The 22,272-nt window shown below is 31.8% G+C and overlaps 1 protein-coding gene across 1 annotated transcript in view; it reads left to right on the top strand.

The window, feature by feature from the left end:
* Positions 1-22,272, top strand: part of ACSS3 (acyl-CoA synthetase short chain family member 3) — a 256,373-nt gene that overhangs the window by 97,557 nt on the left and 136,544 nt on the right. Inside the window, exons 6-7 of the mRNA XM_031938566.1 lie at positions 9,532-9,612; positions 11,020-11,115. Of these exons, the coding sequence (XP_031794426.1) occupies positions 9,532-9,612; positions 11,020-11,115 (177 nt within the window). The remainder of the gene's footprint in view (positions 1-9,531; positions 9,613-11,019; positions 11,116-22,272) is intronic.

Here is a 22,272-nt window from a genome sequence, read left to right as displayed (position 1 = left end):
CCAAAATAAGGATTCCCACAAATTGGAATTCCAATCCTGTTCTCATTCTAATCCAAAGCAAGAAGCAACCTAGAGTCTGAACATGAAATGTAGGTTTTTCTTTCAAAAATTATTCCAATTATAAAACTGATGACTGATAAGGAATGAGATCAGTTCTCTGTAATTGATATGACTATTTTGATAATTTGCAACTTTATGATACTGAAAATCATTATATATATAATAAAGATTTATTTATAAACAATATAATCTATTATATTTTTGTTCATATTTTATTTATATATGCGGTAAATGATACTTTTCCCTCCTTTTATATTTAGTGGGGCTATAGGAAATTCTATTGAAAACAAAAACTGCTGGGACTAAAGAAAGTTAAGAACAACTCCTTTATTGTATACTCAGTGACTCTGGTTGCATGATCAAAGGGAATTGTGTATGCTACATATTGGAAAGTCACTGATGAATTGGACTGTACCAGGGAGAGGGCAACAAGGCAGAGACTGATTATGCCAAAGGAGGACAGGATGAAGGAATTGTACGTGTGTGTGTGTGTGTGTGTGTGTGTGCTATTTTGGGAATAAATATGAAAACACTTAAAAGCTAGGAGAATGATATACACAAGAACTCCATAAGGTAATCAAAAGAGAACACTAAAATGCATTTTCTATAAAATGTACATACACACACACACACTGAATAAAAAATTTATCCATTTCAATGGGGCCTTTGGTCTTACTCAGCCATCTATCTGTCTCTATTCATGACTGAGTAAACTGCTAACTTTGGACATCCTTTGGATTTTTGGCAATAGATTGTCCTTAGTAATCCCTGATTGACAATTTACAGATACTATGAATATTATCTGTTGCAATTGTGATTTTTCTGAATTTCTGTGTGCTGTGATTCACAGCTGTGTGCAACAATAGAAGAATCTGTTTATTATGGGTTTTCAAGGTTGGTTGTGGGAATCTTTGATTTTATTAAGTCCATGAAACATGCCAGGGACCTTACTCGAGATCTCTTTGTATTGTGTGAAAACTAATCAAGCATACAAATTGTCCATTGACTATCCCTTGATATAGCCACGAGATTGACCCAATTTCTTTGCTGATTATAAATCTCTTTGGTGGTATCCTTTTCACAATATCTTTTAGACAGTTCATACTGTGGTGTTCTTTGCCTGATAGCCAGTGTTTTATTTTGAAAGTGAAGAAAAACAGGACTAATGGTGTCAGATTTTAGACAGACCTGGAAGGGGCACTAAACAAAAGCATTTTCTTTGCTTAATAACAATAGTAATTCTTAACATTTGTATAATATTTTAAGGCTTGTAAAATACTATACAAATGTTATATCATTTTTTCTTCACATCAACTCTGGGAAGAAAACTTCATTTTATTTAGAGATAAGGACCCTGTATTAAATTGAAATAAATTACTTGGGCCAGTGTCATCCAACTAGTAAGTATCCGAAGTTGGATTTGTACTAAGGTCCTCCTGATTTGGGGTCTGGCACTTTATCCACAATATCCTCTAGTTTCCTAGTTAAAGGCTAAGGACTTGGGATTGGGTATTATTCCTTGATTCATGTTTATTTGGTTGCTTTTTGCCAGTGGTTATTAAGTTTATTATTTTAAAAAAGCAAATATGTTTCACTTGATAATTTTGAGGTCTCATCTAACTCTGAGATTCTGTATCTCTGTAACTCTAAAATATGACTAAAGTATTCTTAAATACAGAAAACAGAAGGGATGAATAAGAAATTTAAAGAATCACTTGTATGATGCAGAGTAAAGTAAGAATGATAAGCACTATGCATATATACATATGTATATATGTGTATATACATATATATTAATGGGATGGTGTTAAGATAAACCAAAGTTACACTAAATGAAGGCAATTGCTGTATAATTATAATGGCCAATCATGGCCCTAGGGAATAGGCAAGCCTCTAAATCCTTGTAGTAAAAATATGGAGAATTATGTATAATGACAATTTCATTTGCAGTCCCTTTGTCATTTGCTTTTGCTCCTCTGTTTTTCTGTCTTAAGGGAAGACTGAGATAGTGGGGTAATGCCTGAACATCAGTATGATGTAAAAATCAAAGATGAGTAACAGGTGGTACTGTAGTACACCGAATATCCAGCCAAAAGTCAAGAAGACTCATCTTCTGAATTCAAATCTGGCTTCAGACAGTTTCCCAATTGTTTGACTATGAGAAAGTCACTTAAACCTTTTTGCCTCAATGTTCTCATCTGTAAAATAAGCTGGAGAAGGACATGGCAAACTACTCTAGAATCTTTACCCAAAACACACAAGCAGAGGTGTGAATGGACTAAAAATAACTAAATGACTAAATAACTAAATGACTAAAATAACTAAAAATAACTGAATGACAACAATAACAACAAAATTCAAATGCACTTTTCAAATGAATATAATTAATGTTCCACTTTTATTATCTATTTTAACTTTTTTTTATTAAATCTGTATTTTATTAATAGTTTGCATAGTCCAGAAAATAAACTTATAGAAGGGTTGGGAATTGGGCATGATAGTTCATTGGTGAAGGGAGTGTCTGTTAAAGAACTTCGTCTTCTGGAGAAGGACATGGCAAACTACTCTAGTATCTTTATCAAAAACACAAGTAGAGATATAAATGGATACAGCTGAAAATGACTGAATGACAACAATAACAACAAAACCCAAAGATATTAAACTAGATGTACTTTGCAGAAGAGCACAGTTAATGTTTCACTGTTTTATTATTTAACTTTTTATTAAATCTGTATTTTATTAACAGTTTTCATGATCTAGAAAATAAACTTATAAAAGGGTTGGGAATTGGGCATGCTATTTCATTGGTGAAAGGAATGCCTGCCAAAAGGATTTGTCTGCCAAATACCGGTGTATGCTTTCTCAATAATTTAACTAGCCCTTTTTTATCATACCGTATTGGAGTTGTGTTTGTTTATAGAGATGTTGAGGAAAGGAAATGGCCTGCAATTTCATTAATATGGGGATATTCCAGATGAGAAAACACATTCTGTGAATACAGGTTGGCGTGACATCCAAACTTTTAAAGTCTTAAAGATTTCCTTAAAGCCCTGAGAGATTGTCAACAAGTTAAGAAGATTTTGAGCTCTTATCATGTTCTAAAGAATGGTCAAAAAACAATTCGACTTCTCATAGAGTTCACAATCTAAAGGAAGAGACATTTTAAAATAACTATATAAAAAAAGGATACACATATGATGAACTGGAGATAATCTCAAAAGAAAGATACTGTAATTCATGAAGACTGGGAAAGATTTTTCATATGAGATGGGACTTTAGATGAGGCTTGAAGAAAGTCTGGGAAACTAGGAGGCAGAAAAGTATTGTCCAGTATAGGTCAGAGTGGATATTTGAACCCAGGCCTTTCTGGTTTAAAAACCAGATCTCTATTCACTGCCTTGCAGTGCCTCTAAAGCTAATAATAATAAGAGGGGTAAATGAGTAGCAAATGTTCCCATCATTTAGTTTTGTAATAATAATAATAATAAATTAAAAAGATAGAGATATTATCTCTTACAACATAAGCATAGTTTATAATAAATATGTTTAGAAATTTTATGTTCTTGAGGGATTAATTTTTAAACATAAATGTGACATTTTCTCACCTGTTGCCTATATGCCAAAAATGTTTTCTTACTGTTTAAAATAAACTTCCTTATATTGCCCAACCCAGTACTACTTTTCTTCATTATGTCAACCACAGAAAGAGGATAGATAATAAATCTTTTTCCAGGCCCTTCTTATACTCAATCAATAATCAAGAGATTGTGGGAAAATGGCCAGATCTTACTGGAGCTATTTAATAAGCCCCTCCCATCATTTTTCAGGTCTTTCCTTTCAAATTGCAGCCCATGGCATGATATTAACTGATAGCTTTTTGTCTGGAGATAATAAAGATTATGTGTTTCTCTGAAATGTATGGATTTTTACAGGGCCTTCAAAATGGGAATTTTTGATCTTTTCAGAATGCGGTCTTTGATCACCCACAGTGAGATAAAGGTTTGTAAAATGACATTGAAATATCACAGTAAGGTTGTTGCATGAATATTGATATTCTAATGGGACTGTGGACAATGAAAAGTGGGGAAATTAATTCATCCAGATGCCCTACCCATATACATTTGTTTATTCAAAAAATTATGTCAGACATTTAGCTATCAGGAAATGCTTTCATCTGGGTACTTTGAACACAGGATGGATATAGTTTAATTGATAGGAACCTAAAAAAACGACGTGTAGCCTTTTAGTCAGATATTAACATGGAATGCACCAATTTCTAAAGAATGAAAAATTGCCATCACAGAAAGGACGGTGGAAGGACATATGATGAGTATTAATAGTCCATTGTTAGCAATAGAGGAATTCTGAAGAGCATGAGTAAAATATAGTACCTAGAAATTGGGGTGAAAAGAAGAAAAATGGGTTCTTCCTTCATCACAGGAAAAGAGGATGGACTGGACATAGAGATTATAACTTAAATGATTTAAAATTCCCTTTAGTGATATAATCAACTAAACAGTTACTAAGTTCCTATTATGTATTGGGCACTATGCTAGATGCTTGGGATACAAACACATGAGTGCTTGCCAATCCAATTAAGTATTTCCATGAGTCTGGCATAGTTGCTCTTGGCTTCCTTTTATTCTGACATCATGAGCATTCATGTCTGTTATTTCTGACCTTAGCTATATGTTAACTTCTAGATTAGATGATTTCCAAGATTTCTTACCATTCTGATGGTCTCTAAGGCTGTTCCCCCTGTATGAGACCTTGAGAAAATTAGGTTGCATAAAGAAGATGAAATAATTTCTTTCCCCTACTTTGTATTCCTTATTCATTTTTCTTTGCTGGCTACTCTTCCAAAGGTATTCTGATTCTTTTGTTCTTAATGCCTTTTTTTAAAGATACTGATAAGGGGAGGAATGGAAGAAAGCTAGCTATTTAGAAAGGGAAAATGCCATCAGAAAACATTTAATTTCTGTGATTCTTATCATTTAAAAACTTTTTTTTCACATATGATCTTGTTTTTTCCATATATGACTCTTTCAAATTGGTATAACAAGTTTATTCCCATTTTATAGTTGTGATGATATGGGCAAATGTGGGTGGAAAGAGCATGGCTTTTGTGAGCATAGTTTAAGATTTGCAGGTTTAACTTGAGGTTTAAAAACAAATTAATTATAGTATAATCAGAGCAAGAGCGAAAGAATGAGAGCAAGAGCAAGAGAGAGAGAGACAGACAGAGAGAGAGAGAGAAAAAAAAGAGAGGGAGAGCACATAGGAAAGCATAGGAAAAATTTTTGATTTTGGAGTTTTGGTGGACTGAAAATCTATTTAGTTATATATGTATATATATTTGTTATGTGAACATGTTATGTGAACATTGATTTCTGTAAGTCTCAGTTTCTCAAATGAAAGTAATACTCCACATTTGAGGTACTTCACAGAGTCATTTTTATAATCAAAGCAGACACTATATGTAAGGTACTTTTCAAAAGTTTAAAATGTTTTACAGACATATTAATAAGTACACTGTAATAGAAAAAGAACATATGTAAACACAGCAATAATAAACACATTATTTTTTAGCTATTTAAATTTTCTTTATAATGGATTTTTATAAAGGAGAAACTAGATAAAATTAATATTGCCATTGATATCTCTGTGAATTATGTACTTTGTGAATTTACTTGTCATAATTGTTAGAATTACTGACTCAAGATGATCAATGTTCAGATCTCACCTCAAATGCTTAGTAGTTATGTATGTGGCCCTTTGCAAATGACTCTACCTTTCTGGACCTTAGATTCATCATTAATAAAATGAAAGAGTTAGACATGATTTCTGAACTGTTACCCTGGGTTCTTTGAACTACAACACAATATTTGAGACCATGAAAACAACTAAAGGCATTGTATTTGCAACCAATGATTTAAGAAAGCATTTTTGAAGAAGTGCTATGTTTTTTTTCTCCCTAGATATGACTAAATGCTTTTAGAGAAAAGCTATTTATGAGTTATTAACATCAAATTAATCAGGGTTTTGGGCCAAAAACTCTGGAGGATGAAATAATTAGCCACATCCTAGGAGGATAGATGAGAAAACTTTGGAAGAATAGTTCTTTGGTTTAAATTGGAAACTGTACCTGTAAAGTATACTGGCAGGAGTTTTGAAATTGTTACTATTCTCATAGTGTTCCAGAGAGTCAGGCTTCACATTAACCATATCATCCAGGCCAGAAAGTAGTTTTCAGATTTCTGAGATGTTGCTTGTGAGGTTGGACAAGATACCAGGTGTTGCTAGTAGGGGAGTAGAGGAAGGATATGTTCCCAGTTTGAGTACAACGTTTTATTAGTGTTTCCTGAAGAGAGAAGCAATTTTTGTAACTGCAGAAAAAGGTCAATGCCTCTTTTTCACTCTGCGTGTAATATGGCTGTGTGGATGTATGTATGTGTTTTAAAGTTTAAATTTGCTTGATCGTGATCCTAATTATTATTGTTTTTTTTATGACAGCCATGGCTTTTAAAGTCGAGAACTGTGATTTCTTCAGTGTAGAAAATTTATCCAGACTTGCAGTCGACTGTTGTGCTACCTATATGGGTTATCTAAAAGTAGCTAAGTAATAGATAGAGTGTGCTAATCCTGGAATCAGAAAGACTGAGTTCAAATGTGGCCCCAGACTCTTATTATTTGTGTGATCCTGGATAAGTCGTTTAAACCTGTTTGCCTCAGTTTCCTTATCTGTAAAATGAGCTGGAAACTATTATCTTTGCCAAGAAAACCCCAAATGGGGTCATGAAGAGTTAGACATGACTGAAATAAATGAAAAACAGAATACAGAGAAATTAAATGAATCAAGCAGGATTATATAGCTACTGTGACTATATATACCTGTATACATAGATATACAGTTCAGTCAGCGTCTTATCCACTATGTTATGCTATCCCTTCACCACTGCTTTTTAAACAAAAGATATAATCCTGAATCTAGGAGGACAAATTGCTTATATTTTGAATTTTTGAATGAGAGTCCACTCAATCAATTTTTATAGTTTTTTTAGTATTATTATTATAAGATCATTCCTAAACTGTTAGATAATTAATGATAAAATCTAATTAATGAACTTAGTTTTTATTTCAAAATGCCGTTATTCATTACTGTTTTTCTTTAGATGTGAAAAAATTGCTTGTACACTAAATTAGTAAAAAAAAAAAAAAAAAAAAAAAAAAAAAAACTTGATGGAGATTTGCTAATAAAGTGCCGGCCATAGGACATAATCTATATAAAGCAAGCATGTCTTGAATCCTTTCCAAGATGGATTATAACTAGAAGTTCTAGAAATATTTCCCAATATTTTTCATCTGTGATGGATTGCTTCTAGCATAATAAAAACAGTAGAGGGACACTAGGAAGCTCTTAAAGATTTTCCTATAGCACACCATGTCTTCATAAGCACATAATTCACTGAGAGATGCAGAGAATGTCATATCTCACTGTATACTATTTGTTAATTTCCCAAAAGCTTTTGATGGAACAAAATTCAGTCTTAAAGGCTGTCCTCAAATCTTTTATTTTTTAACTTAATAATATTTTTATTGTTTTAATTATATAAAAAGATAGTTTTCAACATTCATTTTTACAAGATTTTGAGTTCCAAATTTTTTTCTTCCTTTCTCCCTTAACTCCTCCCTCCTCAAGATAGCAAGCAATTTGATACAGGTATATATGTACAATAATTTTAAAATATTTCTATAAGGACTATCCTCAAATCAAGTCTTCTGCATGTCTGTTACTATCACACCAGTCTACAATGATTATTATATTTAGGTCTCTGGAGAAGGAGACATTTATGAAGCACCTAATGTGGGTCAGGGAATGACTTTTTATACAATTATTTTTAAAATGTCATTTAATGATGATATTTATTGATGTGTTTCAACATTATCTGGGGCATATATCAAACAAAAATGTTTGTTGTTATTGTTGTTTTAACCAGTGCTATGGAAGATGCCCCATGCAAAGAAGGAATAGAAAAAACATTCTCTTGAAAAGACATAATTCTCTCAATGTTCCTGGTGGTAAATGGCATTGACCTAATTGTATCAAGAACTATAGTATCTACTAAATGGAATCTATAATAATTTAAAAGAGATTGGCCTAGCCAGCTATGGTGGATGAAAAATACATCCCCAGTTGATGTATGGTTTGATAGGCAGCCCTCTGAATTAGTCTCTAAGTATGTGTATATTTATGGGCTTTGGACATTGAAGATATATGATGAACTAGACCCAGATTTTAATAGAAAGATAGTACAAGACCTGATCTGATTTGACAATTCTGCTTCATATGCAGCATTTCTTGTCTCTATACTTCCAGTCCTTAGCCCAGTGTTTTATATGTGGTAGATGCTTGGTAAATGCTTGAATATTAAATGGAAAGTTGCTCAGTGCCTTAAACTCACATCTTTTTAATGCTAATCTGCTCCTACTGAAGCAAAATGGCTGTAAGTCATGGAACACTTTGATGTCATAAAAACTAACATTGCATGAGACCCCAAAGGCTTGAACACAATCCAGTGAAAACTTGTGTGTGAAAAATAGCATTAAAAACACAATATATACAACTACCCAACACATAATGGAGGATGAAGAATCAACTATATGAGCTTTCCTGCTTTAGAAATAGATTAAATTGACCCTGGGCAAGTCACTTAACCTCAATTGCCACAGCAAAACAAAACAAAACAAACAAATAAAAAAAAAACAAGCAAAAAAAAAAATAGATCAAATTACCTATCAGCAACATGAGCAAAGTCAGTATAATGAATACTGTGCTGGACTTGGAGTTGGGAAACCTTTCAGCTTTTCCTGTCATTTCTGATTCTTCATGACCCCCATGAAGTTTTCTTTGGAGTTTTCTTGGCAAAGATACTAGACTAGTTTGCCATTTCCATCTCCAGTTCATTTTATAGATGAGAAAACTAAGGCAAACAGGATTAAATGCCTTAGGATTCAGAAAAATCTGAATTCAAATATTGCCTTAGATACAAGCAGTATGATTCTGGGCAATTTGCTTCAATTAATAATATCACCTACTTCTCAGGTTTGTTGTAAGAATCAAATGAGATAATATTTTATAGAGCACAGTGCCTGGCATATAGTAGGTGCTTAATAAATGCTTCTTCCCTGCTCTATCATGTCTTGAAGCTCTTCTCCTAAAACATCCAAGCAAACTCTTTTATGAAGTACATCTGATAAAAAACATAACATCAGGAATGCATGCTTTATCTTCAACCATATGATACTTTGCTCATTTTTTTTTATTTGAAGAGAGTTTTGTTGCTATTCTTGGGCATTTGGGAAACATTCAATCCATTTACATAAGTGGTACAGGAGATGAAAATTTTAAAAACCTTACAAACTTTGGTTGGTTTTCATTTTGATTTTTTTTTGTTTATTTGTTTTACTTAGGGTGTGGTCAGACCTACTGGAGGATATGCAGTAATGCTGAACTGGACCATGTCTTCTATATATGGACTAAAACCAGGAGAGGTAATTGTTATCATTTTTTATTTGTCTGTTGCTATATAAAAGCATCCATTTGGATGTGCAGCTAGGTGGTACAGTGGCTAGAGTACTGGCCTAGGAGTCAGTAAGATTGGATTCAAATCCAGTCTTATACATTTACTAACTGTGTGATCTTAAGCAATTCACTTAAGTTTGATTACCTTTTTCTCAAAAAAATCACAAACAAAATATACATTTTCCAATTTGTTTTGTTTCTACATCCCCTGTCTTTCCTCTAATATATTTCTATTCTCTTTGTTAAAGAGAGCCATCCCTTATTACAGATAATTTTTTCAGTTATAAAGAAAAAGGAAAAAGAGAAAAAAAAATCACCAAAACTAATCAATATATTAGACAAAAAAGCTGACAGTGACTATGTTACTGTCTAGGTTACTGGCTTGGGCAAGTTATTTAAGCTTTCAGGACTTAGCTGCTGCTTCTGTAAAATGAGAATAACAAAAACATATTGTTTTGTATGTAACAAAACATATCTTTTGTTATGAAGATAATTCAGGCTATCCCAAAAGCCTCAATTTTTTAATCTTAAAACTACATTAATGCTTGGGATCATAATGAATAATAATCAATAAATATCTATAAGCATCAGTTACTATATACCAGGCATTGTGCTAAGAGTTAAGAATGTAAAAAGAGATAAACGACAGTTTTGACTTACAATTTAATAAGGGAGGCACAATTTAAAGAAATGTTTATGAAGCAAGTTATGTACAGGATAAATAGATGATTAACAGAAAGAGAGCACTAGAATTAAGAGAAGTTAGGGAAGACACCTTATAAAAAGTGAGAGGAAGTCAGTAGTCTGAGTGAGGGATTAAGGAAAGCTAAGAGACCAAAATGGCAGAGGAGAGTAAGATATAAGAAGACTGGACAGGTAGGAGGATCCTAGATTAAAGGATTTTGAATGATAAACAGAATATTTAGTATTTTTTCCTGAATACAATAAGAAGGCATTAGAATTTACAGGGGAGAAATAGCTTCTCATATCTCTTTTTGGGTTTCTGTTGTTCTTTGACATTCTAAATATTTTTAATTGTTCTGTGGATTTTTAAAAATTCATCATCAATAGTGATTTTTTCATTGTTTCATTTTGTATTAATCCATGTATATCTTTACATATTTCTCTAGATTCATTACATTTATTTTTTTACTTTACAGCAGAATTCTGTGACATTACCATTCCCTAATTAATTAGCACTGATTTTGTTTCTTGATTTTTGCCACCACAAAAAATGGTACAATAAATATTTTGAGTTATATGGAGCCTTTCTTGGTATCAGTAACCTGGAGAGGTCATAGTGATTTTTCAAATCCAGAAAGCATGGAATATCTTTGACTAAGTATTTCTGATGGTGTCATTTTCTTATTTCCTAGGTTTGGTGGGCAGCTTCTGACCTAGGATGGGTCGTTGGGCATTCCTATATTTGTTATGGACCTCTTTTACATGGGAACACAACTGTTTTGTATGAGGTAACACATTCAGAATTACCATTAAATGTCAGTCTTTAGAATTGTACAGTGTTTCAAAAGTCTTAGTACACTTTTAATTTATTAAATCTATTAAAACTTCATTAGGACATTTAGGACACTGAAGATTATAATTGTCAAAAATAACAAAAAATGTAGAAATATTTATCTCCTGTCTTAATTAATGTGATCATACACACACACACACACACACACACACACACATATCACCTAAAAATAGAAGCCATATTCTTATTTTATTTGTTCATGAAAATATATTTATAGAGATGATAGAGATGTAATTGCAGTTGTTTTATTATTCAAAAGGAAGGGAATACTTCAGAATATCCAACTGTTCTGCCTAATTTCCCTTCATTAGAGTTAGATATTGAGTCCATGCCAGACCTATACATATCTTCTCCAATCACTATTTCTTATAAGATGTGTATATGCAAATTAATTGACAATCACGTATATATATATATATATATATATATATATATATATATATAAAACAATGTTATCTCTTCAATGTAGCAAGAATAAGGGTGATCTGTGATAGAGTTGAGAATGGACTGAAAGGAAGCCCTGCCTAACTTTCACCAGATACTAATTTTTCTGATTAAGAAAAGCAGTATATTAAGACAGGAAATTGCAACTCTGCTCTCAGGGAGAGGCTAGACTTAAGTTCATTTCCTTAAATATTATTAATCTAGGGAATATCTAGTGCTCTGTGATCTTCTAAGTATCATATATTCTAGCTAAAATGTGATTTCTTTCTAAAATGTGTAAGATTCTTTGTTTATGTATTTATGTTTGTATGTTGCACGTTTTCCCAAATCAGGATCTGATATCTATGAATTTACTTATGATTTTAATAAATATCTTTTAAAATTATTTATTTCCTTTATAATATTACATATTATTTTATGTTTTTAAAAACATCATTCTGAGCAGAACTAGCACAAAAAGAATCCCTAAGTGAGATGGGTATTTGTTTGATCAACTAGTCCTTAAATTAAAAAAAAAAAACAAAACAGAAACCTCATTATATTGCAGTTGTTTAACTTAACTGCACAGAATATAGCATACGCTTAACAACTTCCCTGTCCTCCCAAAGGGTCTTGGTGGCCCTGGAATTGTATGTGCTAGTTTCTGATTCAAGGAAACATCTCGCAGGTTTTCTTTTTTACCCAAAGTTCTGACTTGCCAACAAGCCAGTAAGTGAAAAACATTAGATTCCATTGGCAACTACTTATAGAAACTTGGCAGTCAATGAAGGGACTTTGGCCAGATGGACTGACTGCCATGCAACAATGAAGGTGACATGGTTGTTACAGTTAACACATGGGGTGGGGGAAATACATACATATATACATATATTCTATTTTCTTGTTTTCTAGGTTTGGTAAGTAGTATGCATGCGTACATTTATTATATATATATATATATATATATATATATATATATATATATAAACATACATACATTATATGTAGAATATAGACATTCTCAGCTTCTGGTGAATTTTTGGCTTTGTGTCATTGTTCTTTGTTAATTATTTTTCCCTTTTGTTTGAATTTCAAACAAGAAATATTTCAGGGAAGATTCATTTTAGGAGAAGATAACCTAAAAAGGATGAAATTATTGAAGAAATCTTACTTATTTTATTTTAGCAGATAAATTCAGCCTTTAACAGATAACTTTTAACTACATAGTATAGTGTTGGTTAATGGATGTACTTCTTCATCTAAAATAATAGCTAATAATTACTAGCATTAATAAAGTACTTTAAGATAAGTGTGGTGTTTTACGAACATTTTCTCATTTGAATCTCAATAGCAGGTGCTTTTAATATCCCCCTTTTTCAGTTGAGGAAACTGAAGCAGTGATCTGTTAAGATGACTTGCCCTAGGTCATACAATTAGTAAGTGTCTGAATCAAGATTTGAACTCAGTTCCTATGATCCCAGGTCTTAGGAGTTCCATTTCTGGTGTCATCTAGCTATCTGTAGGAGCTTTATCTTTTGAGTTCTTTCTTTCTTAGGTCATCTTAACAGACTCAAAGTTTAGTAAGCATCATCATCTGTAATCATGGATCACTTGGGTGAACCAAATGGAGTATTTTTTTAATGCTTTACTTGGGTTGACTTTGGGTGGTGTATTTTATGAATTAACTCAAAGAAAATGATAATAATGTAAAAAACAAAATGAAAGAAATTGAAGAGTGAGAAATTAAGAATATTTCTGTTCTTGGCTATAAGCTATATTTTCATGGGGCTCTGGCTTAAAACTTTTCAAAAGTCAGATTTAAAATTTTTGTAACAAAGAACTATTTTTTCTGATTTTCTTTAATACTTCATGTATTGACTTTTTAAAAATCATTTTCTTTTTTGTATTATCAGAAAATGTGATGGGTTTGTTAGCTATAAAATAGACTTTAATATGTTTAGTTTTTTTTAAATGGATCACATTTTATTTTAAAGTGTTATTTTTAAAGGATTATTTTTCTACCAAAAAGCGAAATTAAGAGATTAAGCAAACCTTTTAAAGAGATCTTTCCTTCATGACTCTTGTTAATATGTTAATATTTACAATATGCAAGGGACCTGTTTATATATGACTGTTTTTATAAACCTCCATGCTAAGGATGGGTTTAATTTTTTCTTAAGTTAAAGCTTTTTATTTTCAAAATATATACATGGACAATTTTTGATAATCACCCCTACAAAGAAAGTTTAATGTTTCCGAATGAAATTTTATTCTGTTTCCCAGTGTAAAAAACATTCTTAGCTCATTGATCATAAAAAATAAACTATGCTAAATGTGATAAAAACACATTGTTTTTTAACCACTACTCTTTTATTAGTTTTCATAAATTCCTTTCAAACACAATATCTGCAGCATTAAGAAGCTGTCTATAGTATTCCTCTATCTTGGAATGATGCACTTAATTTCCTTACTTATAACAACTTAAAGCAGTATATTATTGCACACTAATTGTGAAAGCAAACACATGCCACTTTCAGTAGTCCTAGGATCCCTCTTTTAACTGCTCACTATAATCACTTTGAGGCTATAATAGCCTCTCACTCACCTGGGTTATTAAAATATTTTTTCTAATTGGTTACCTTGTCTCAGGACTCTCCCTTCTGTCATTCACCTTCTGCCAGATTGGTATCCCTAAAGTGCAGGTTTGACAGTGTTATTCCTAAGCTCTAGAAGTTACTGAATATTTTAAATAAAAAATAAGAGAAAATAATTATGTTATATTGCTTTTGGGTTTAAAGTACAAATTCTTCTTTTGGTACTCCAAGCTCTTCACATTTTGAGTATAAACTATCTAACCCTTCAGGTTACTGTCATATTCCTCCTCACATATTCTATACTATAGTCACAATGTCTGACAGTCTATTCCTGGTCATGATTATTATTTCGTGTCTTTCAACAGGCTTTTCTTTAGCCTAGAATTTTTTTTCTGATTCTTGTTTCCTCTTAGAACCCCAGATTGCCTATATGGACAATTCCAGTACCATCTTCTACACAAGACATTTCTGAATTGCCCCACTTGGTAGTACTGCCTCCACCTACCCTTTTTCTCTGTATTTTCCTTCTTTAATTTACTTCTTTGTAAACAAATTGTGTATCTTCACTTAATAGAATGTAACTATCTTAAAGGCATGCATTCTTATTTTGCTATTGATATCTTTGGTATCCAGCATTGTGCCTAGGCATTTAATAATTATGTGTTCAATTAGTCAACACATTCTTCTTTATTTTGTAACTTAGCCCAAAAGGTTTTTTTTTAATAATAGCTTTTTATTTTTCAAAGTATATGTAAAGATAGTTTTCAACATTCACTCTCCAAAACCTTGTATTCCAAATTTTTCTCCCTCTCTTCCTTCCATTATTCAGCAAGTAGTCCAATATAGGTAAAGAATGTGCAAGTCTTCCAAACATATTTCTACACTTAACATATTGTGCAAGAAAAATCAGATCAAAAAGGAAAAAAAAGAGAGAAAAAACAAGCAAGCAAATAAACATCAAAAAAAAAAAAGATGAAAATACTATGTTGTGATCCACATTTAGTTCCCTTAGTCCTCTTTCTGAATGCAGATGACTCTATCACAAATATATTGGAATAGGCCCGAATTACCTTATTCCTGAAAAGAGCCAAATTTATCAGATTTAATTATCACATAATCTTGTTGCTGTGTACAATGTTCTCTTGGTTCTGCTCACTTCATTAGCATCAGTTCATGTAAGTTTCCCCAGGGTCTTCTGAAATCAACCTGCTCATCATTTCTTATAGAACAATAATATTCCATTACATTCATATACCATAACTTATTCAGCCTTTCCTCAACTGATAGGCATCAACTCAGTTTCTAGTTCTTTGCCACTACAAAAAGAACTGCTATAAACATGTTTGCATGTGTGGGTCTGTTAAGGAAAGGGCAGGTCAATTCTCTGAGAGCCTCCACAGCTGTGGATTATGACACTTGAGGGAGTTGCCGGGCAGCCTTTACTAAGACAGGTGTTGCTTGTGGACTGGGAATGAAATAAATTGCAGGCAGCGGGAAGAGGAGAGAGGTCAGACAAGTCAATAGCCTCTTAGTGGGGAGATCAGGGAACAGCAACTGCTTCTGTCTCTGTATTATCATGATCTGTTCACAAGAAGAGATAATTCCAGATACTGGTGTCTGGACTCTGGAAACCACAAGAGCAGCAGATAACATAGGTCCTTTTCCCTTTTTTGTGATCTTTTTTGACATAAAGATCCAATTTCTATTGGCTTAATGAAAGGGTGATAGTTTGATAGCCTTTTGGGCATAGGTCCAAACTGTTCTCCAAAATGATGGGATCAGTTCACAACTCCACCAACAATGTATTAGTGTCCCGGTTCCCCCACATCCCCTCCAACATTTAATATTATCTTTTCCTGTCATTTTAGCCAATCTGACAGGTGTGTAGTAGTATCTCAGAGTTGTCTGAACTTGCATTTCTTTAATCAATGGTGATTTAGAGCATTTTTTAATATAACTAGAAATGACTTTCATCTGAAAATTGTCTGTATTCTTTGACCATTTATCAATTGGAGAATGACTTGTATTCTTATAAATTTGAGTCGGTTCTCTATATATTTTTGAAATGAGGCCTTGGAGCCCTTGGAAATAAAATGTTTTTCCCAATTTTCTGCTTCCCTTATAATCTTGGCTGCATTGGTTTTCTTTGTACAAAAACTTTAATATAATGTAATCAAAATTATCTATTTTGCATTTCATAATATTCTCTACTTCTACTTTGGCCATGAATCCCTTCCTTCTCTATAAATCTGAGAAATAGACTATCCCTTGTTCTCCTAATTTGCTTATAATATCACCCCTTCTGTTGGTCAATGCCTAGTTTCTGACATACAACTTTCCAATTTTCTCAGCAATTTTTGTGAAATAATGAATTCTTATCCCAGAAGTTTGAGTCTTTGGTTAAATTGTTCATTGTTTCTAGTAGTTCTTTAGTTGATTCTCTAGATTTCTCTAAGTATACCACCCTATCATCTACAAAGAGTGATAATTTTGTTTTCTCACTAATAGAATTCCTTTAATTTCATTTTTCTTTTCTTATTACTAAAGCTAACATTTCTTATACAATATTGAATAGTAATGTGTTAATGGGCAATTTTCTTTCACCCCCTGATCTTATTAGGAATGCTCTTAGCTTATTCCCATTATGTATGAGATGTTAGATAGATGCTACTGATCATTTTAAAGAAAACTCCACTTATTTCTATGCTTTCAGTGTTTTTGATAGGTGCTGGATTTTGTCAAATGCTTTTTCTGCATCTATTGAGATAATCATATGATTTCTGTTAGTTTGGTTATTGATATGGTCAATTATGCTAATAGTTTCCTTAATATTGAATCAGCACTACATTCCTGGTATAAATCCTACTTACTCATAGTGTATTATCTTTGTGATAACTTGCTATAATCTCTTTGCTAATATTTTAAGAATTTTGTATTAATATTCATTAGGAAAATTGGTCTATAATTTCCTTTCTCTGTTTTTGACCCTACTTGGTTTAGATATCAGCACCATATTTGTGTTGTAAAAGAAATTTGATAGGACTTCTTCTTTCCCTATTTTTCCAAATAATTTTGTATTGTATTAGAATTCATTGTATTTTAAATATTTGGTAGAATTTACTTGTAAATCCATCTGGCCCTGGGGATTTTTTCTGAGGGAATTGCTTAATTGTGTGTTCTATTTCTTTTTCTAAAATGGGATTATTTAAGTAATTTATTTCTTCTTCTGTTAATCTGGGTAATCTATATTTTTGTAAGAATTCATCCATTTCACTTAGATTATCAGATTTATTGGCTTGCAATTGAGCAAAATAGCTCATAAGTATTGCTCTAATTTCCCCTTCATTGATGGAAACCCTTCATTTTGATACTATCAATTTGATTTTCTTTTTTCCTTTTTCTAATCAAATTAATTAATGTTTATTTATTTTGTTTTTTTTTCATGAAACCAACTCTTGTTTTGTTAATTAGTTCAATAATTTTCTTTCAGTTTTGTTAATCTCCCCTTTTATTTTCAGAATTTCAAATTTGTTATTTAATTGAGGAGTGAGTCTTTAGTAACCCAAAGATTTTACTACACCACGAATCCAGCTGGTCAAAGTTTTACTTCTCAATGTAGTAATGCATATATATTGTGTTATGTTGTTATATTATACATGTTAAGTTGTATCACGGGGGTTAGGTTGCTTAGTGGATAGAATATTAGGCTGAGAGTCTGAAAGACATCTTTTTGAGTTCAAATTTGGCCTCACTAATTCACTGTGTAACCCTGCTAAGTCACTTAACACTTTTTATCTGTTTCCTCATCTAAAATAAGTTAGAGAAGGAAATGGCAGACCATGCCAGTATCTTGAAATTCAATAAGAGTAGCTACTTGATTCAATGGATAGAGCACTAGATCTGAAGTCAGGGACACCCAAATTCACATCTGACCTCAGATATCCATCCAGTAATTGTTTATGAATATATGAGCTGATATTTTTAATGTGAATTTTTATATCTAGGATATGTTAGTTATTTATCTTGATGTGAGATGTTGGTCTAAACTTATTTCTGCCTAAATGCTGTCCAGTTTTCCCAACTGTTTTTCTCAAATACCAAGCCCTCCCATTAACTGACATTTGAAGTTTATTGATATTACTCTGCTGCTTGCTTCTATATGTTGTATACACTGTTGATTTCAGCTTTAAAACTTTCTCTATCTTATAACTAGCACCAATTTTTTTTAATGGTTCTCAGTAACAGCAAGATCATGCGATGATAAACCATAGTAGACCTAGCTCTTCTCAACAATACAATGATTTGAGACAATTCCAGTAGATTTGGAATAGAAGATGCCATCTGCATCTAGAGAGATAATTATGACTCTAATCAAAGCACATTTTCGGTTTTTATTTCTTTTTATTCTTTTTCATGTTTTTCCCCTTTTGTTCTGATTTTTATTTGCATAACATGAGAAATATAAAAATAAGTTTAAAATCATTGTAAGATTGCTTCTATCTTGAGGAGAGGGCAGATAAAGGAGAGAGAAAAAAAATTGGAACTCAAAATTTACCAAAAAAGGATGTTGAAAACTATCTTTACATGTAATTGAAAAAATAAATACTGTTGACATTTTTTTGAAGAAAGACGTATCCTTTTAATTGAAAATAAACTGAAAGATAATAAGAAAAAAAGAAAGTAAATGACAGAATTGCATAATTCTTGTGTCTTAAGCCCAGGTTTTTGTTTGTTTAGTCATTTGTTCTTGTTTTTGTTTTTTAACTGTGTGACTTTGGGCAAATCATTTGGTCTACTTGGGCCTTTCTTTCCTCACCTATATAATATGGGAGTTAGTCTAGATGGCTACTATGGTCCTACTGATTTTAAATCTCTTATCCTACATTTTCATATTAATGAATCACACCTCTTTAGAGTAATATGAATGAAGAAATATTAGAGAACTTTTTTCCCTACATTTGATGATGAATTCCAGTTTCTCAAAATCTAGTTTCTAAAGTAAAGTGATAGGAGACAGCTCTCTAGTTGATTAAGTGCCCAAACCCTCCAATATACAAAAGGCAGTTTGTGAAATAAATGTCTTCTATCAACTGTGAAGTGCCCATGTAGTTTGATTAATGAGTAATAGATAGTTCCACATTAAAAGGGGAGATTTTATATTTTATATTTCCATAAGCCTTTGTCTATAATGGCTGTAGGAGACTCAAACAATTGGTAATTATGACTGGAAATACTTTCTCTGATAGATAAAGATTGCTCACTTAACAGAGCAATGCATATCTTATTCTGGAATCTTCCAATAAATCTAGTTCTCTGAGAGTGCTCTTTTGGGACAGGAGAGAGACCATCTCCATACATGATGTTATCAGTGAAAAGAAATCACAATTTCCTGATTATCTAAATTATTTTTAGCCTTAACTTTCTGATGATTAATAAGCAAATTTATTTTCCATGGTATGCATTAACTTTTAGCATGTATTCCTTCTACTTGTTGAGAAGAATTAGGTTTTTAAAAAATTTTTGATACATTTTGTACAAGTTAATATCAGATGTGTGACAAGGTGATTGTTTATAAAAATCCTCAGTCACCTTAATTCTTCAAAATGACCAAGATTTCTGGATTGATTTTAAAACAGAGTTTCTCATTAGTATTAGGATATCTGTTGAGCTCCAAATAAAGTAGATTTAAGGATTATGCATCAATACAATAAATATTTTTACTCACACTGCATAATTCAGGCCAAATTAATCCTAATTAGGTCAGAGTTTTTTGGCTCAATTTTTCAGTGATAATGATCAAATTAAATAACTAGCTGAGATATCTCCTATAGTTTATCTTGTAGAAACCTAGCTGTAATGAAAAGCATTGTATTCTTTGCAATTCACTTTTTAAAGTGAATTTTTTCATTATTTTTTTAATGGGCAAAGATCACCTTTCAAAACAATACAACATCCATAAGGAAGTCTTTTTCTTTAGACTATCATAGGTTATAATAATATATTATATGCATAATAATATATAATATGACAAATAAATTACAATTACATATATTTCTCTTAATCATTATCTTAAAGAAATCAATAACCCATTATGTAACAGCTAATGATTTACAATATTCTCTTTTCACAATCAGACTGCAAAAGTAGGCAGTAAAAGTCTTATTAGTTTCATTGATGAAGCTCAGCCGTGAAATGATTTGTCCATCCTTAAGGAACTAAAATGTAGTGTCACTGGTAATCCAATAGCAACAACAATAATATTAATAATTATAATACATGTATATATATTCTTTAAATTTACATAGTGTTTTATGTATATTTTCTCACTTGATTTTTATAATTATCCTAGGAAGTTGGTGATATTGTCTTTATTTTACAAATGGAAAACCTTAGGATGAGAAATAAGTGACTTATCCAAGGTTACTGAGCTGCTTCTCAAAAAAGGATTCAAGCTCATTTATTTTCTTTTTTCCAGATAGTTCTTTTTTATACATATAATAATTATAACTTTTTGTTGACAGAACCCATGCCAGAGTAATTTTTTACAACATTATCCCTTGCACTCACTTCTGTTCCGATTTTTCCCCTCCTTCCTCCACCCCCTCCCCCAGATGGCAAGCAATCCTATACATGTTGAATATGTCACAGTATATCCTAGATATGATATATGTGTAAAGAACCGAACAGTTCTCTTGTTACACAGGGAGAATTGGATTCAGAGGGTAAAAATAACCCGGGAAGAAAAACAAAAATGCAAAGTTTACATTCATTTCCCAATGTTCTTTCTTTGGGTGTAGCTGCTTCTGTCCATCACTGATCAATTGAAATTGAGTTAGATTTTCTCTTTGTCAAAGAAATCCACTTCCATCAGAATACATCCTCATACAGTATCATTGTTGAAGTATATAATGATCTCTTGGTCCTGCTCATTTCACTTAACATCAGTTCATGTAAGTCTCTCCTCAAACTCATTTCTTACTGACTTCCCCAGTTCCCTCATTCTACCTCTCATATCTACTAATCCACTAATATAGTCCTGTTTCCCTCATAGCATATTGCCTCACACTTTTAGCCACAAAAACAAAAAACAAAAAAACAAGGATCGTATAGCACATGAGCTATCTTCAGACCATATGTTATCAAGTTAACTTCTTCTGACAGTTTCTATTGTCTGATCAACTTTCTATATAATTGAATTCTTTGGACCAGTTCACAGAATCAAAAATATCCTGTAAATTATCCCACCCATTTTGTCAGTACAATAAATGGGAGGGATGCTTTGAAAGAGAAATGAATTAATTCATACTTTTATTATGTTATAAATACATTTGGAAAAGCAAAAGTTTCTCTGGAATACATAAATCACTTCTCTACAGATCATTTTTTTTGGTATCATAATGTAAATAGTTATCAAATTCATGAAGTTTGCTTTTGTTTCTATAATGCTTGTTTAAAGATACATGTTGATTTATAGCCTTTAGTAAATAAAAAATGTATCTCTTTCACAGATTGTTTGAAAGTAACATCAAGTAGCCAATTTTCACAAACTATTTTAATTAGTCTTTTGTTTATTTATAGTGTGCATTAAGGCAGAGGGCTTTGCTTAAATAATTGGCCATGAGGATAAAATTAGAGAAAATTATTTACAATTGGCTAATTGCTATCTACTATAAAGGTTCTAAGCATATTGCTTAGAAGTCAGTTAAATTGGAAAATATTTTATTAAATATGTCTTATACATACATATGTGTATATATGTCCATATATGTATTATAAAATATTTATGTATATGCATATACATATAGATAGATATAAATAAATGTGTATATACATATATGTGCATATTTAGATCCCAAATGTTGAAGATTTAGAATGTTAATATAAAACTGTACTCCAGTAAGGATTTTTATAGTAATGGTATATTTTTCAAAGTGAAAGTTGTGCTGAGTCAGTGCTCAAAGAAGACTTTGTTCCTTTTTCTGTCTTAATAATAAATGCAATTTATGATCAGCAAGATTCTATTATTATAGTTCCATGAGTGGTTCTCTTTCCTTGCAATAGAATGGGCCTAAGGG

This window comes from Sarcophilus harrisii, chromosome 5 (genome assembly GCF_902635505.1).
Source record: "Sarcophilus harrisii chromosome 5, mSarHar1.11, whole genome shotgun sequence".
Taxonomy (NCBI): domain Eukaryota; kingdom Metazoa; phylum Chordata; class Mammalia; order Dasyuromorphia; family Dasyuridae; genus Sarcophilus; species Sarcophilus harrisii.
The sequence above is the reverse complement of the archived record's forward strand: the minus strand, read 5'-3'. Positions and strand labels throughout refer to the sequence as shown.